Here is an 18731-nt window from a genome sequence, read left to right as displayed (position 1 = left end):
TTTCTGTTTGTGGAGGATAGTTATTACTATTGTATCGTTTGGTATTCTAGTTATCCATATTAATATTCAGATAAAATTTTGAATCCTGGTAATTTTCTACTCCTCATAATATTTTGTGGCTTTTTTTACATACAGATAGTGTGCTATTGGAAAATGTTTTCTGTACAAAAAGGCTATAAGAGAGTTTACCAGAAGCATCAGATCTTTTGGGTAGTAAACAAACCAGAAAATGTTACAAAGTTAAACCTTTAAGCTACTTAAATCGTTAGCTGCTCAACCTAACTGCAAAGTATTGCCTTCTGTATCTTAGCAATACACAGTTATTTTGGAAGATGTTTCAGGTATACTTTACATCAATGACCCTTTAAGTTAATTCCTGACACTGTTTCATCTTCAAGTTAAATTTAATGCAATACTGACTAGTACATTCCCATGGCAGTTTGTAGGCTTTCTATTGTAAGACATACACAGCTCAGTCAGTTGAAATTTACAACTAAACTCATCTCCTACTTTCACATTAAAAATGCATATAGTGCCAGCTCTATAAGTACAGCAGCTGCATTAAGGGGCTGTAGAGTGAAGGCTGAGCTCTGACTTCTGCTGGGAACCTCTGGTTTCCCAGTTACTCCCTTAATAATTTTCTTTACTTTTTTTTTTTTTAAAGTCTCTTTGTGATCAAAATTTTCAACCCCAAAGAAGAATTTATACTTTGACATTATTCTTGTGATAGATTGCAGAAGCACATGATAAATTGCAAAGCCATAGGAATAAAAGGCTTTACTGTACACCTCCAGCAGCTTCACCTTCACTCTGTCCACTATTTCTGTGGTGACTTTTGCTACATAATGTAAATATATGATGTTTTAAAATGGTGGGGAAGAGTACTTCAGCCATGTATCTTTTTACCTTTGTTGCTGAGGTTTGCTCCAAGACTAATGAGACCAAAACTATTCATCAGCTTGTAATCTGAGTCCGAAACAGTGTTGCTCCATTGAAAATCCAAGGATTTAGTTTGTAGCTTACTGTACACCTTGAAATATCCATTGTAAAATGTCATTATATGAAGGTATGAAGAAACTGTAACAAAGTTTTAGAAACACATTAGTGCTACTGTGGTTTTTTTTCCTCTTCCTTTTATATTTCAAAGGTCTGTATAGCTGACCTTGTGTCTCTGAGGGAGGCAGTTTTCAAAGCCAGAAGGATATGAAAGAAGTATCAGTAAAATAAGTAGCATATATCAGATATGTGACAGTGGGGCAATAGGTCTTATTAGAAGGCACACATTTGCTCACCAAATGTCTACAAGTCTCCTGCCATCTAGCTCATAATTCTGTTTAAGTAACAAACATCATTTACATTGTTAAATATTTTTCATTGATAAAATCCAATTTGTGGATACCTGCCATTTAAAACATCTAACTCACTAATTACGAAATCTATAGAAAAGTCCTTACAACATCAAAGGCTCACTTGATCCTCAGAGCTGTTACAAATAAAAAACTCTCTCCGTTGCAAGCAAATAAGGCACTTAATGCACTCTTTCTGGCTGTGATGCTATTTTTCCTGTGGGTTTTGAAAATGACCTTCCTGTAAGCATCGAGGACTGTAACTTTTCAGATAAAGAAACTTGTTCTTGTTTTAAGTCTATGCCAGGTTCATTCCCCTATAGCCCACAGTTTTCAAAAGCAGAAGCAAAAGTAATCCAGAATTAAAAAAAAAAGAAAAACCCCTCTGTTTCCAGAACGAAGTTACCCTGTCAGCTTGCCTTGGGCCTTAGGTGGAGAAGTGGAGATTAAAGAGTCAGTATTCCTTTTCATGTTTCATCTGCCAGTTTTGTGAATGTAGAAAGAGTACTTGTGGCTGCAGCTAAGTATCCGACTATGATATTAAGTATGGCATTTTCATCCTCATGCAGCAAATTAAAAATATCCTTATAAGTTTACCACAAGAGAAATTCAGTATCAATACCATCCAGTCATTGATAAAGGAATTTCAAGGAGAAGGGTGAATAGCACAGCAGATGTAACCTCAATATTTTCACCAATTATAAAGAGCCTCTTTGTGAAGCTGTGTGAATATGTAAGATGATCTCATCATTTCCTATTTACTCAATACTTACCTGAATGCGCAATATAGTGTAGCTTTTAAATGCATATGCACATGAGTAAAATGTCCTTTTGTAAGAGGCTTCGCTAAAAGACTGCTTTTGATACAGAATTTCTTCATCTCCTCTTCAAACTGAATTAAGCTACTTCCTTCTTTTAAAACACAACTCACTATTTAGAAGCTTTGGCTTTGATTTCTCAGAACAGCCTTACAGGAAGAAACTATGTTCTTTTTCTTTTTGTAACCATATTTCTGAAGACAAACTTGCACTGATTTATTTTGATTTTCTAACAGAAATAGGTTCCTGCAAAGAACACTGACTGTTTCTTCTTTCCTCCCCTCCTTCACTCCTCTGCTACAAGAATATTGCTGTGTGCAAAGCTATCAAGGAAAACTGAAATCCCTCTGTTGGGAACTGTGTATATAGCAATATATTCATGCTTCAAGAAATAAGTGAGATTTTTTTTTAGGTCTTAACATGACATACTGTGTATTTCGTGATGTTAAACACTGAATTCAAATTAAGTAACTAGGTAACATTTGAGCAAATTTTAGTCAAGTTCATCATCAACCATTTTAGGGAATATAGCTGTGCAGCTAACATAAAGGTCACGAGTTTAAAAACACTAACCCTCAGTTATTCCCTTTGATTAAAGAGTGTTTATATAAAAGTGTATGCATACAATTATATAACCCAATCCTGCATAAACCCATGAAACTTCAGTCATATGAGCCATCCCACCACTCTGGTCCTAAGTTCCATCTTACCCCATCCCACATTGTCTGCCAGACTGGGTTCTCCATGTGTAATAAAAATAGAAATTTAAAAGTCTGAAATTTAAAAGCTGAACCCTGATTCTCTGTAAGGAATTTGCCTTACAAAGTGCAGTCTGAATTAAGTTCAGGATATGGTCCACATGGCATTACTTCTTCAGAAATTTATGCTAGGCTGAAATCCGTGCTCTGTTGCTAGTAAGAGAACAACTTCACAAGCAGTCCTTAGGGTGGACTAATTCCTCACTTTCATTTCTTCTCTTCTCAAAATCAGTAACTTTATTAAGGGACTTAACAGTGTCCTTCTTAAGCGTCCTTCTAAGCGTGTTTTCTCAAAGTTCTCATCCAATTTCTAAGTTTCAGGTGGGCAATGCTAACAGTTAAAAAATACCATAAATTCGAAAACATTACAGTATTTTTCACTCCTTCCCTTTTATCACATTGAGAAATTTCTTCCCAAGCTATAGTATGAGCTTTCAGAACTGGCTTGGGGGTGCCTAGTGTACTCTCAAAGGATTTAAGCACCAGATTTAGCAGCACGGCACAGCTGGCCTGCCAGAGAATCTCTTTACAGAGAGAATTTTTATATTGAATCGTGGGACTTCCTTCAGAGCGTGGTCCACAAATCTCTCTTATGAAATGTGCTTCAGACAGATGCAGGAACGAAAATCCAGTGTATGTGGTAGTATATCTGAGCTGGCCAAATAGAGAGTGGGAATTTGCAGGTATGTGAACTTCATGGAAAACTCATTTTCAAGACAGTATTTCAGATATTCTTTGGATGTATAGTAATTTGGGAGCCTGAACTCTGACTGCAGGTGGTTTATATACAACTCTGATGCACTGAATTCTCTTTCTTGGATAAACAAACCTCTTTTCCTTCAGAAATAACTTACAAGGTTTTAATTTTCCCCTTTTTTTTTCCATAGTTCTGAAATGAATGTTCTGTTCAGCTTATGATACAGACTTTTCAGTGGTGCAACAACCAATATAAAAGGTACTGAAGGAGGAAGGACTTTTCTAGGATGAAATGGACTGAAAGAGCTGGAGGATCTGCATCCTCATAGCTATCACTATGCAGAATTGCAATGTGCTCTTGAGTCACTGGCCAGTGACTCACCTGGCACCTTGACTTTCTAATGTACATGAGGGCAGTTGTGAGGATTCATTCTTTGGTATTTATACAGCATGGTAAACTCCTCAGATAAAAACTGCTATAAAGAAGACAACAGTATAAGTAGTAGACAAAGGTGCAGATAGATTTTACTAGTTCCTGGACACGCCTGTGGGTGTCCACATTTCCAGAAAGGAGACAATATCACTCCAGACTTCCAGGCAGATGTTTTACTGTAAGCAGAGTATTTTGAATGTCTTATTTTACTGAAATGGAGATGTCTACCACAATCAAAACTTACAGCAGTACTTTTCATAACTGATGAAGTTGGGCTAATTTATGTGAGATTGTTTTCTAAAGTGGCGTACAACATTGGCTTCACAAAATTGCTGGGTAGTCTGTGGTTCATATTTTATCTTTATTCTGCTGTATAATGAGGTTTTGAAGCCAGTGAATTATCATAGCAGGGTGTTTAGAGCTTGGAATACAGAACTAAAAATTTAAGGAAACTTATGGATCTCTGCTAGAAACAAACCTACTTAGCTAGAGGTAGCTGAAAAACAACAGGATCCAGATCAAAACTAATTTTTCCTGTTACAGCTGAACTTAACTTGTGCTTTACATTCACTTCGCATTGAATTTTTTCACATGCATTTTTTATTCAGTAGTTGAAAAATTGGAGTGGGGACTGGGGGATCTGTCCAAGGTAAGAAAGTATCTGTGTTTGTATGGCTGCCTTTGTAAATATCTTTTTCTGTAGATATCTATTGTACATGGATTTAGATACAGATACATTCATATATGTAATTAGGGGTATAGACATTTGGTTAACTTGAAAGCTCCAAAGTGTCGTTTGTCACATTTATGGTGGGAACTTAAATACTTATTCTTTTCTAAAGTGACTTTTTTCTTTCCCTCTAAAAAAAAAAAAAAAAAAAAAGAAAAAAAGAAAATGTACTTCATGAAACTATTGTATATGAAGCACTTATTAGCCATAATTAAATGGACAATATGAATTTACTACGTCTTTAGGACTCTGGCTTGTTCTGGTTTAGAGCAAGATGATTAATGCAAATACATATTACTTGAGATAACCATTTAGCAGCTAATTTAGCCAAATTTATTACAGCAGTTAGAGGTTTTTCATTTTAGCAGACGGAGACAAGGACATGACAAAAGCAGAAGGTGTATATGAATGCACACTGCCCTCTAGTGCACACAGCTTGATGGGATTAGTGAGAAACGCAGAAAAGAGGAAGTGCTCCAGTAACAATAATACCCAGATTTTGTATAGTTTAGGTTTTCTGTAAAACCCTGCTGCTCTTTTCCACTGAAGATTTGCATTTCATCCCCTTTTCCTGACACTGAAGCATCAGATACAAACCAACTCTGTTTCAACTTAGCAATATTTTGGCTGAAATATCACTTTAAATATCTGTATTTTTAAGCCTTCTTGCTGTGAGCATTTAATAATGCTGTTTGGCATTACTGACCGCTTTTAGTTGTTTCTCTGTTTCCTAGCATATTTCAAACATTGGAGAGAGCTATTACTCTTTGGCTCTAACCAAGCCATTCTGTGCCTCCCTTAGGCCTCTGTCTCAGTCTGCTGGTGGATTTACTTTGCTCTGGTAGAAAGTAAATTCTCCCAAGACTTTCCCCCCACTGACCAGTGGAGATTTGGTTCATCTGAGAACTGTAAATTCTGTTTGACAAGATCAAAGAAACAGATGTATAAGTTCAGTGGTTGATATCGCCTGCGATAAGGAGAAATGATCAAAGCAGCAGGGGTAGCGTATCTTCCCAAACCTTTCAAATATCCAGAATCTCAAAGAGGTCTACCTAGGAGCTATGAATAAATCACATATAAATTTGCCTCTTTTTTTTTTTCCTTTTCTTTTTTGCAGTTTGACATTGAGTGCATTGAAAATGTCCACACAGCAATAAGTATTCTGTGAACCAAGATTTGTAGTGCTTTTTACTTTTCTACTTTCACCAGAGTTTCCAAAAACAGATTAAAATTATAATTTACAAACTTGTAAAACATACAGCTAGTTATACTGAACTTAAGATCCTGTCTGTCATCTCACTGGCATGCTGCATCAAACCTAAAGGAAGCCGAAGATCTTCTGCTTATACTTGTGGCATGTTGTACAATGACCATTTTTACTGTAGTACTAATGTGCACTATATCTTGCTTCTGGTTTGTGCTTTTTTTGGCAGTGCTGAATAAAGGTCAATGTGTAACAAAGTATTACCGCTGGATGCAGAAGAACGGAGGTTACATCTGGATACAGTCTAGCGCAACCATAGCTGTCAATGCCAAGAACGCAAGTGAGAAGAACATCATCTGGGTCAATTACCTTCTCAGGTAGGTCTTCCAGTCACTTCTCTCACTTGAACTGCTGCCTCTGTTGCTTATCTCTGTTGGTGAGAGTTTTAAGGAACAATTGCCTACTGGAGAAAGCTAAGAAGAACTTTTAATATGGTCCACCTCAAAACCAATGCCATTTGGTTATCTTTGAGACATCTGTCATGTCTCAGTACACTGGAATATTCTTGAATTATTATGCTGCTTTAGTCTTCAAATAAACTCTCCACCCTTTTATTGCATGACTCTGCTGCCCTGAAATCTACTCAGCCTGAGCTCAAAGATAAAAATGATCCACCCCAACTTTCAGAAGCTGTGTTATAAAATCTGGTGTGAAGTGTTGGGGACTTATTTATTTGGTTATTGGAAAAGCATGGAAGCAAACTTCTGGAATTATACGAAAAGGTCTTTCTGAAAGGTGTTTGCCAGTTCACTCCAGAGAGAGGAATTTTCTCAGGAGGGAAGTCTTGAATCAATATATTGCTCCTGTAACCATCAGACAGCATTCACACTGAAAAATGCAAAGTAGGATTTAAAAATAGAAGTAGAAATTAAAGCTATTTTAAACTTTTGGAACTATTTTAGACAGAAATAGTGGTAATATCTTGAATGTAATTCCCCAAGAAATTCCATTTTACTGAGGCTTAAGTATTTTCTGAGCTCAGAAGACCAACAGTCACTGAGAGACAGTGAATTGTAAACCTGACCTTTTTCATCTGAAAATGCCTTTCAACACATTCTGTTTTGTGAAAATGTTCAATAAGATCAGGGGATTTTCTGTTTCATTCCAGAGCAGAACAAACAAACAAATAAAATTTGAAACCTTGAGATTGTCATGAAATGCAATTGTCATTTTCTGGCCTGTTCTCCTCTTAAGTTGCTCGTCATGGTTTGTTACATTCCCTTTGATGCCATGAGAGTTCAAAGTGATGTCTAGAGGTTGGATTGTGACTTATTATGCCAAGTCCAGCAAGCCCTGAAGAGACTGCGCCTGCCTAAACTTGCATGTTGAAGTACTTTCGATTCCCCTTTTGGGGAAGAGGAGGAAGTGACCCCTGGAAGGAGAGCATTGGGAGATATTGTAGGAAATATTCTGCAGCAGTGGAGTGTTCATTGGGGCTTGCACGTTTCTGTCTTGCTATGATTGATCATGGGCATTATTTCATACATCCTTATCCTGCTACTTTTTGGTCTCTTTTTTCAAGAATGAGGCAGAATGCAGCATTTCAAGAGAGCTTAAGCCTGCCAGTTCCAAGTTGGAAGTACAGCTTCACTGCCCCAGTCCTAGCAGGGCTTTAAAATGCCCAGAAATGTTCTCATATTCAGCTGGAAAAGTGGTACATAAGAAATATGAAGAGTTGTTTCTATCCCCTTTGCTGCTTCCCAGTGAACCTGTTCCACAAACATCCCACAAAATTGTTTTTTCTACCAACAGAATATTCCTAAAAAAAAAAAAAAGCAGTGTGGTCTTCCCCTGGTCCTCTCCCAGAACTTGATTTTTCTGCTGCGTTCCCTCCACTGATCTGTTAAAGCAAGATTAACTCCTCCACTGAATTTGTATTTTTAATTTAGATTTCTCCTAGTACTGGAATCTGTGAAAGATCCAAATGTCCAAATAATATTTTAATGACAGATCAAGGCATAATTAGGTCTACTCTTAGCAGGAGTACTGGTCTGTATACATTTCCATGCATTAGAAAGTATGATTCAGCTGTCTGTAAAAGGATAGACTAATTATAGTGACAGGGAGGATTAATGCTGTTCTTGTTCTAGCAACTTGTTATTCACAGTGTGAAAGCCCTCAAACATCTTTTGCTGGGAGGGGGCAAATTTGGAGACTGCCCTGAGATGCAACAGAATAAAGTCACTTTGTCAGGACAAAACCATAAAGATGATAATTGTAAGAATGGCATTTCAGTGTGAACTGTGTGAACTCTGAATTTTCACAGTACACTGTAACAGGCTGAATATGGGCAGACTGTCATTGTGATAGTGTGTCAGTCACCCCCAGTGCTGCCTCGTATTGTCCTGCTCAGGACTGCGGATTTTCTGCTCTATCACCAGGCTGGAATTTGAACTGCATAGAAATGTTCACCTATTCAAAAATGATTAAAGACTTTGTTTATTTTCAACATTCCTGTGCCACTTGTGTCTGGCTGTGTCTGTTCCCCTGCCTTTGCATGGATTTGGGAAAGGAACACATTTTAAAGGGTGCAAAACAAGAAAAAGCATAGGGTTGGGTTGGGTTTTTTTTTAGTTTCTCTGGTAGTGTAGCTTTTTTACATTGCAGTCATGTTCATTGCTAACAAGTCACAGGTGAGCACCACATGAGCAGATGAAGATATGATTATAATGGGTGTGTTGACAGTTCTTTATTCCTAACATATGCATCTTAACATGCACATGTGCATCTGTCATATAGTTAGAGTAGTTGCTTTTGGTTTCTTGGTGATGTGGATGCATGCGTGCAGTGTTTAAGAAATATTTAACCTTTTTTATCTATTTTTTGGCCAAATTCTTTTAAGCAGTGGACATTTTCTTTAGCCCATACTGAGCATCTTCTTACTAACTGTATGTATGGTCTGCTTGATTAAAGTGTGGAAAACAGGAACATTCAGAAAAACAGGTATTAAAAGGGCTCTGGCAAGGTTGATAGAGAGCACTGTTACAGAGATAACTCTAATAGACATTGCCGGTGGGAGAGAAACAGATTGGAAAAGTTAAAACACCCTCTCTGTCCTTCCAGGCACAGTAATGGGATCGAAATCGAGATATTTTCTTGTTGGATGATTACACAGTGTAGCTTTACTGTTAGATATCACACAAGCTGTGGTGCTCCACTTCAGTAAGAATGCTTTGATAGCTCTAAAACTTCACTAGAATCAAATAAGTTTTAGTACCTGGTCAATATAAGTATTTGACAGCAGTATTAAAATAAACCTTCATAAAATCCCTGCTGTGAAGCTCTGAGAAGCCAAAAAATGGATGTGTCTCTGTTTGCTCTGCTATTCTTCCTATTTATGTTCTTTGTTCCTGAACTTTGATATGAAAAGAGGGAAAAAGCATGAAACTGCAAATCATCCAATTGTGCTCGTATTTGCTGTTTTCTCTTCAGTAACCCAGAGTACAAGGACACTCCAATGGATATTGCACAACTCCCTCACCTGCCAGAGAAAACCTCAGAATCCTCGGAGACCTCTGACTCTGAATCGGACTCAAAGGACAACTCAGGTAACACACGTGCTTTGCCTTCACGCCCACAAAGTTTCATACCATGTGAGCCACGGTCAGGTTTCCCGTTGCTTTTACTTCTCAAAGATTGTTGCATTATAACAAAAGCAAGCAAACAAAAAAATCCTGTAAAATTAAATTGAAAAACACTGGCAAAACCTTTTAATGACCTCATCACTTCTACAGTATCTCCATTTCCTCAGCATTTCTCTTCAGTCTGTGAATGCATCCTTGCCTACATTGCACTAAACTAAATATTTGATTTCCCAGCTAAGCTTCATGAACAGGTATTGTGCCTCATACAGGGGACCTGGAATTGTAACTGTTCAATATAATTCTAGTTCTTATTTTTCCACGTTTGGAAGATAAGTGTCTGCTATCAATCTTTATGATGCCTTCCAGTATAAATACGTTTTTGAAGAGTCTCACTAGGGGGCAGTGAAGATTGCAAAAGTTGAGGGGTTTCTTGAGTTGAAAGAATTGTATTTTATTGGAAGGTATGGGTTCAAGCACTTGTTTCTAAGCTCCTTAAGTCTGGGACTTCGACTGCTTTTTAAAAGCTAATTGTACTTGTCAAACTCAATGTGTAAATTAGTTCTACAGATGGTCCAGTGCACACATTCCTCATTAGTTTTGAAAGTGGTTACCTAGGCACAGGTACAGATTTGGCTTTGAAAGAAGCGTGGTTTCCTGTGATCCAAGAACTAAGGGGGTTACTCTGCTGTAGTATGCAATATATGTAGATCTGATTTGTCTCTCATGGCTAAAATAACACCCAAAAAAAAAAAATCTGGAGAAAATGAATCACAATGACACAAATCAAGCAAAAGCAAGAAGAGGATCAGGCCTTAATGTTATGTCATGTGGCTGTCCTCTTTCATCTTTTGCCTTTGTTTGTTCTCCTTTCACAGCTTGGTTTGATGGTTTAAGTCAACATTAGGCACACATACGGGCTTGTTGCCCACCATTGTTGGGAATCTCTTCACCTATTTCCAGTGCTGTTCCTAAATAGCCAGATAACACACATATGGAGAATGGTTTGCATTTTCTGTATGCACTGTAAGTTTCTCCAGGTGAGACGTGCACATGCATTCATGATTCCTAAGGCTGATACAGAGCAAGAAAGCATTCTTTAAAGGTGCACAGATGTCTACATATCAGAAGATGTGTGTGAGTCTTGGCAGACAGCAAAGGCAGTGGGTTGTTTCTTACAGAAGAATTAACTAGAAATGCCAAAGGACCTGAAACAGTAGGTCCTGCATGAAACTGACAAGTTCAGTTCAAGCTCTGATAAAATCCCAGGCAAATTTTGTGCTGCTTTAGACTACATCCCTTTAAGCCCACTATTGACCAGCTAGAAACCACGGCCTTAAAAGAAAGTGTCTTCAAAAAACAGAAAACAAAATGTAGGAGAAATTGAGCCCTAGGTGGAACAAAAATCTGGATGAGATGTAGGGATTTATGGCTGTTACTTTGCTTCTGTGGGTTTTATTTTTCAAAACGGAGGGTCTCTCTGCTGCTGGCAACTCAACTAAAAGTCACACAAAGTGACTTGTGAAGTTCACTGCCCTGGATCCTCAGGCAGCTTCCCTGCCAAGCCAACCTTCTCCAGCACTGCGAAACTGTTTGGTATTGACAAGGCTCCAGGAATAACCGATCTTTAGAGGAAAACTGGCCCTTCCCCTCTCCCCCTAAAACAAGTATATTGAAAAGGGTAGTACTTGGCTCTGATGAGTGAAAAAAACATCTTTTATTTCCCAACAAAAGATTTCTAGCTGGCCTGTAAAACACAGGGTCTCCTGAAGCCTTTCATGACCCTTTCAAACACAGTATGATAATGGAGCGTATTCAGTTTTAAGACTGCTTTGGCTGTCTGAGTCCAGTGGGCTAGAGTGTTTATCTCATCCATATTAGAATGAGGTGAAAATCTAAAACACAACTAAATGAATTCAGGCAAGAAGAGTGACAGCTTCTCAGTGCTGTAGCTGGGCTATTTTCAATGGCCCTTAGATTTGGATCAATCAAGAATTTAAATCACTGCCTGATTTTCTCTTTTCCTGCTTGGGGGGGGGGGGGGGGGGGGGGGAGGTGTTTTTTTTTTAATATATTTGATTCCCTTCAGGGGAATATGAGAAGACAGCCTAACAAGGTAACAGAATAGTTTTAACTGGTTTATTCATTCAGATTTATACACATATGACCTGCTTCTCTCACATGCGAGGAAATCAGCGGTAATTCTGCTCAAGTCAGAGACCCTATGCCACTTCAAAAGTGGCAATAATGAAGGGAAAACAAGATGAGAGGACTAGAATCTTCATTAGTGAATAGTGCTACACCTGGATGCCTGCCCACAGTAGGAGAACATGGATGTAGAAGAACAATCACCAGAACATAACAATCATAACGGGATTGTTCACTGCCTCCTCTTTGGCTGACACAGCTACAATGCCATTGTGCTCACAGTTGTCAAAATGATTCTTGTCCCACAAACAGATAAAAAGGCCCTCTTCAGTCAAGGCACAGGACATATACCATAGGCTTTCGGTGCATTAACAGTTCTGAGTCAGAGAGATTTATGGTGATCAGAACTCTCCCAACACAACATTGCAAAAAACTGCGGCTCTGCAAGAAATCATGCTTTTTGCCAAAAAAAAAAAAAAAAAAATACAGCAATCATATCTCATGGGTAGGTAGAAATCTGGACTTGTGTTATAATATTCTGTTCCGGTTGCTAACGGTTTGTTTCACTTTTCTTTTGCTCCAGAGGACAATGAGAACTCAAAGTCAGATGAGAAAGGAAACCAGTCAGAAAACAGTGAAGACCCTGAATCTGACAGGAAAAAGTCAGGAAATCAGTCAGATAATGAAATGAACTGTAATGATGATGGGAACAGCTCCAGCAACCAGGACAGCAGGGACAGTGATGACAGCTTTGAAAACTCTGACTTCGAAAATCAGAAGGCCCCTGAGGACAGTTTTGGCACCCTTGGCTCTATGCAGATCAAGGTGGAGCGCTACGTTGAGAGTGAGTCAGACTTGCGGTTGCAGAACTGTGAGTCACTGACCTCGGACAGTGCCAAGGACTCAGACAGTGCAGGGGAAGTAAATGCCCAGTCTTCCAGCAAACACCAAAAGAGGAAGAAAAGGAGAAAAAAGCAAAAGGGAGGCAGCATGACCCGGAGAAGGCTGTCAAGCACCTCAAGTCCAAATGGACTTGACCCAGCTTTGGTGGACCAGCCCCAGCTGCTCTCGTCACCAAACAGTGCCTCAGTGCTCAAAATTAAAACAGAAATCTCAGAACCTATCAATTTTGATAACGATAGCAGTATTTGGAATTACCCACCTAACAGGGAAATCTCAAGGAATGAATCACCCTACAGTATGACCAAGCCCCCCAGCTCCGAGCACTTCCCTTCCCCCCAAGCCAGCAGTAGTTTACATGTCTCCATTCCAGACTCCGTTCTCACCCCGCCAGGGACTGAAAATACTGCCAGCCGTAAAACTCAGTTCAGCACCTCATCCAACTCAGCCTTGGCTCCTGTGTCCTCTGACCCTTTGTCACCCCCACTTTCAGCATCTCCACGGGACAAACATCCAGGAGGTCCCACAGCTTCCAACTCTTTGTTGTACGCTGGGGATCTGGAAGCCCTTCAGAGGTTACAAGCAGGCAATGTGGTGCTTCCTTTGGTTCACAGGGTAACGGGAACCCTTGCCGCGACCAGCACTGCTGCTCAGAGGGTCTACACCACTGGCACTATTCGGTATGCTCCAGCTGAAGTTACTTTAGCCATGCAGGGCAACCTCCTCCCCAACACCCATGCTGTTAACTTTGTTGATGTTAACAGCCCCAGCTTTGGGCTGGATCCTAAAACACCGATGGAAATGCTCTACCACCATGTTCACCGACTCAATATGTCGGGACCGTTTGGAAGTGCTGTGAGCGGGGCCAGTCTGACCCAAATGCCTGCAGGGAATGTGTTCACAACTGCCGAAGGACTTTTTTCCACTCTTCCATTTCCTGTGTACAGCAATGGCATTCACACTACACAGACTCTGGAACGGAAAGAGGATTGAAATATGACCACATACTGTGTTCAGTGTTATACTCTGAGGCATAGACTATGTTTTAATTTAGACCTTTAATTCTAGCACTTTGAATTTGAGCAGGTCAGCTTATTCTCTCAATATGATGGTCCCCGTTTCCTTCCCTTTCTCTTTAACTTGACTTATTCTTTAATGTAAAGATATTTTTTTATTTTTGCCTTCAGAGAGTCGAAGTACCAGTTGCCTGCCATTTTGTCTTCTTCTAAGGTGTGTGTTTTTCCTTTGCATCTTTATTAAGATGCCTTTAATATGTGTATGCCTCTGCCATAGAATACTCAGTGTTGTGGTAAAGAGATTTTAAAGTGACAACCATTGGTTTTACTTCAAAATGATCTTGATATGATCAAGATTAAAAGAGACAAGCATAAACAATGTGCCCTGTTTGACTAAGTCAAATGAAAGGGGGTTTTTGTTCCTAATTCCTTTAAAAATAGGGGATAGTATTTTAGAATTTTATGCAGAGTTTAATTCTCTTTTTATGGTTAAGATTTTCTTACTTGCACATAAAATAATTTGGGTTCTTAAAAAGTTAATTTCTGGCCTGTGACTAGAATGTTAAAAAGTTGGACTAAATGTTAATTACTGAAACTTTAACTTAATTTCTAAAACCATGGTGCTATCATTTATTAATCTGCAATGTCTTCATACAATATGCAGCTTGTGGGCTGGGTTTTTTGGAAAGAATGTGTTCCGTACTGGCTTATAGTCGGGTGCTGCAGTCTCCTTGGTTAGTTAAGACAAAAGCCCTCATTAACATTTGCTGCAGGACTTAAAATTTTTTACCTCCAAACTAACAAACATAGCCTCACATCAAATTTAAATGGGTCAGGAAGCCTTTTTCAAAAAGTGCTTTAAAACAAAAAACTCAATTTAATTGACGCGAGGAGCAGTTTCTTAGGTGCATATTGTTTTGCTTTATTTTTTTCTCAGTGTAACTGAGGCTAATTTTACAACATCAAGTAACACTTCAGAGTAAAAAGGAAAAAAAAAACCAACCAGAAGACCTATTTAACATGTTTTGTTTTGGTTTTCATTTAATATTATAGAGGGAAGGTTGTAAATTTATTTTTGTTCTGTGATTTGGGTATTTTTTTCTGTTGTTTTTTCCTTATTTCTAGTATTGAAACCAATATGTTCTAAAACTAAAGAATGGGTTAATAAGCTTGAAATAGATAACTACAACTGAAAACTGCACATTAAGTAAAAGGAAAGAAATCTCCTATTTTGTCTTTGTTGCCAGAAATCACAGTGTAGTGTCAAACACTCCAAATGACTGTCAAATATAAATTCTTCTTCCACTCCATCTTTGGCAGCTGTTTGTTAAGGCATCTAATAACAGATGTGAGAACTGTAATGTGTACAATGTGTAAGTGTCCTTGGCTGTCAGTCCCATTGCAGTTTCAATGTGTGTTACTATATGCAGTATATACTAAGCTAATGTAGTTGTTTTGTCCTTTGTCTTCTCTGTGCTTTATCTCTAGTCTGGAGTGGTAAAGTCCCATTCCTGCAGTCCTAGTGAACCAGTGATTCTTGGGGGTTAGTGGTTTTTGTGTGGTGGCCTTCCTCTGTAATGTCACCTTATGCTGCTTCCACTGTCTGTATACTTTTTCATTTCTGCTGTTGCTTTGCTGTTGTGTATTCTCAAACCTCTCTTGCCCCTTCCTTTCTGCCCTACCCTCCACACTTCTCCCCTATCTCTTTCTCTCGCTCTCTCGTTCTCTCTTCTTCGCTCTCAGAGATAAAAGACTCTTAACTAGCTCAAGGTTAATGGAGCCATTTTTCCCACAGAGGAATTCTGGGTATGACTTACTCTTCCAGTGTACCCCACAATGCACTACAGAGTAATGCTCAGATATATTAAGTAAATTGATGCCATATAGCCTCAGTTGTTAACATTCCCAGAGTCCCTTGTGCTCGAACTGTAAGCAGAGGGTGCATTTCTTTGGTTTTCTCCCAGGTGGGCTGGCAGAGTAATATGTAGAGCAATTACCAGTGAGACAGGAAATGCTTTCAAAGGTTGACCAGCATTGTTTAAAAAGGAAACTGAGCTTAGAACTGTCATATATATTTGCTTGTGTGTGCAATGCTAATCTATTAACTCAGCTGTCCTTTGAATTTTTGATCACTCACTGTGTTGAGTCAATTCCTGCGATAGCTTTGAATCTGAAAAGCAGGTCCAAGCCACATCAGAGTAATAGCGAAAAAGGAATTGGACACCACAAATTTAATTAATGAACTATTAAAGGTTCCATTGGAAGGATTTAAGTAGGTCAAAAAAAGGCAAGAAAGTTGATTGGGAAATTCAAAGTTTAATTTTGGAAGCTCTACTCTAGCTATGGAACAATCAAAGGAGTGCACCTATCAGCTACAAAGAACAGCTAGACAGCTGTTGTTGTTTTGGGTTTTTTTTATAAATGTTTCTGTGTTGTGTCAAAATGATTTCTGGTGATCTAAACTAACAGATAATCACAGCTGCTGTCTAAATCCATAGTGTTTAAAATTACAAAATGAAAAAAAAATTTCATTACCTGTGAAGACTGTGTCTGTGTTTTTAACTATTTCTTGTACAAATATATGAAATCTTTTATGAGGAGACTGGTGCCAAGTAGCTGAATAACGGGGAAAGGGATTCTGTTCGTATAAATCTTAGCAGTGTTACCAACTATACAATATAAAAAAAAATTAAAATGTTAAAAAGTGACAGCTATGGTACATTTATTTTGTGTTAAGCTAACCGAATCTAACTTCTTGAGTGCCTGGCTTATTTGAAACATTTTTTTCATTGATCATTGATAATGCTGCAAATCAGAAATGTACATACTTCATTTACAACAGGGTTCTTTTTATACTTTTGTAGATTCTCATACATGTCATACATGGTTGTCTTTATGTAACTTAATTTTTTTTCATCCTGCAGGTGCCATTTTCATAATAAACTTCTCTTGGATTTGTTACTATCTGGCATCATTTCTTTTACATATAACCATCCTGACTAATGAGTGCTGGTAGTATTTGTTTGAGCAGGTATTTTTTAACTGTTTTGGTTTGAAAAAAAAAAAAAAAGAAAAAAGAAAAAAAAAAACCAAGAAAAAATAACCAAAAATCAAAGAGGATAAAGCTAGATATTATTTTATTGCAAAATGAAGAAAAGAAGCTGTCAAGATGTAGGTTAAGAATGCTAATCCAAATACTACAACAAACTTGCCACCATCCTAAATTTTCAGCTACCCCAACTCATTGTCATATTGAGCATTTTTATGCACATTATCAAAGCTGAATAATGGATATGCAACATTAACCACTATAGAAAGTGTGCATTTTTTCTTGATTAATGCACACTGGAAGAGGTCAGCTTTGGTACATTAATCATTTAAAATGCACTTTATATTTTTCATTTTTGTACTCTACAATGTTACAGCGAAACTCTTCAGTCACGTTATATCCTACCTAAGCTGCTGATTCTCTTGAATGTGTACTTTCTTTCCCCAGACTGGCAACATGCAAGTTGTTGGTGTTGTGTGGTTAGACTTACAAACTGAGGACAGAAACATTCACCAATGTAAGAAGGAAGAGGTAGAAAGCCTTGACCTCACAACTGAAGGGGAAAAATATGTCAAACACAGTTTTGATCACGCAAACATCCACACACAGTGGCTGACCCTGACAGGGAACAGCCATCAGTGGTTACACCTGTGTAAGTTCTGAACAAAGGCCCAGAGCAAGAGAGCTTGGTCTGTGCTGTGAAAAGCAGGGAGAAGCCACACTGAAGGAGGTGACACCCCACCAGGGTGTGCTGACTCTGCGGGGACGGGTCCTGTCATAGGATCTTTCTCACCCGCCGTTGACAAGGTCTCTGCGTTTCTCCTTCGTTCGTTGGTTCTGTACAGTGCCTCTCCCACCTGTGGCAGTGATTTCCAGATTACATACCTTATTTTGTTATTGCTGAGCATGCAGTCTCTAAGAACACAAATCTGGGGCATGTAAAATCAAGACAGGGCTCCCGACAGCCAAAATCCGTAAGCAACTTTGAGTGCCCAGATCTTTTCCCCTCTATGGTGACTTAGAAGTTAAAACTACTGGGCTAGTCAATTCTGGATCAGATTTTGGTTGCCTTATTAACACTGATTAAAACTGCCTAATCGGTTGCACAGTTTTCAGCGCTTCTCTTTGCAGCGAAAGAGACACTTGGCTGAAGTAGAAGCATGTGAATCATCTGGCTTGCTGGACTGATAAAACAGCAAAAAAAAAAATCATTAAAAATGTATGCATAGTTGTAGCTCAGTGAGCCAGCCCAATAGCTTAATAGCCTGAAGTCTGGCTCTCTGAGTTTCCGAGCAGTTCAGGATTCCCACTTCCCAGGCTTCAAGCATTGAGTTTGATACATCTCCAACTTGCAGGGGGTAGAAAGGAGCAGAGGTTAGCGGTGCTGCTTTCAGCTCTGCTCGCATGTTCCAGTTGGCAATACATCTTGTTTATGAGGTAGCTAAGGGTACGGATGCCAACTGAGAGGAAAACAGAATTCAAATGGAGACTGGAAGAATGACCAGAATAAAGCATAATGGAAGAATAACATGCCTGTTCCAAATAAGTGTTAACCAATATTAACTAAAGCCACTAATTCCAAGAAGGAGCTTGAAGGGGGAGCATTTCTGAGTTGTTATAAAGGGTTTTTCAATCTCAGCCGTACTACCTGTACAGTGCATCAGAGCACAGAGGTAATGGTCAAAATGCATAGGTTGCTCTAAGACTCGCAGTTGAAGAAGGAAGTTTGTGTACTAAAGAAAATGATGGAAAGGCTGTTTCATGGGGTTTTTGTTATAGCTATGCTGTTGCACTGGTTTAGCTCTTGGGAATGGATGTCTTAAATACTATTTGTAATAACTTTAGGAAACAAAAACAACTGCTTGAAAAGTTTGAACCCTTTGAAAAGGGTTCTTTGGGGTTGAGCTAGTTGCTATTATAATATTTGAGGGAAAATTGTTTGCCATGTAAAAGTTGGGCAACTAGTTTGTCAAGTAATTTCATCAAAGAACA

General features: G+C 38.6%; 1 protein-coding gene across 4 annotated transcripts in view; it reads left to right on the top strand.

Annotated features, from left to right (window-relative positions):
• NPAS3 (neuronal PAS domain protein 3) overlaps positions 1–16651 on the top strand; it is a 607513-nt gene extending 590862 nt beyond the window's left edge. For all 4 annotated transcript variants that reach the window (XM_057428644.1, XM_057428645.1, XM_057428647.1 and 1 more), the window contains 3 exons: positions 6215–6362; positions 9478–9593; positions 12358–16651. In XM_057428644.1, the coding sequence (XP_057284627.1) occupies positions 6215–6362; positions 9478–9593; positions 12358–13667 (1574 nt within the window). In that variant the 3' untranslated portion in view covers positions 13668–16651. The remainder of the gene's footprint in view (positions 1–6214; positions 6363–9477; positions 9594–12357) is intronic.
• Positions 16652–18731: the final 2080 nt, after the last annotated feature.

Source organism: Pezoporus wallicus, unplaced genomic scaffold, assembly GCF_028554395.1.
Source record: "Pezoporus wallicus isolate ANWC-B61680 ecotype Strahan unplaced genomic scaffold, APGP_CSIRO_Pwel_v1 contig_3486, whole genome shotgun sequence".
Taxonomy (NCBI): domain Eukaryota; kingdom Metazoa; phylum Chordata; class Aves; order Psittaciformes; family Psittacidae; genus Pezoporus; species Pezoporus wallicus.
The sequence above is the reverse complement of the archived record's forward strand: the minus strand, read 5'-3'. Positions and strand labels throughout refer to the sequence as shown.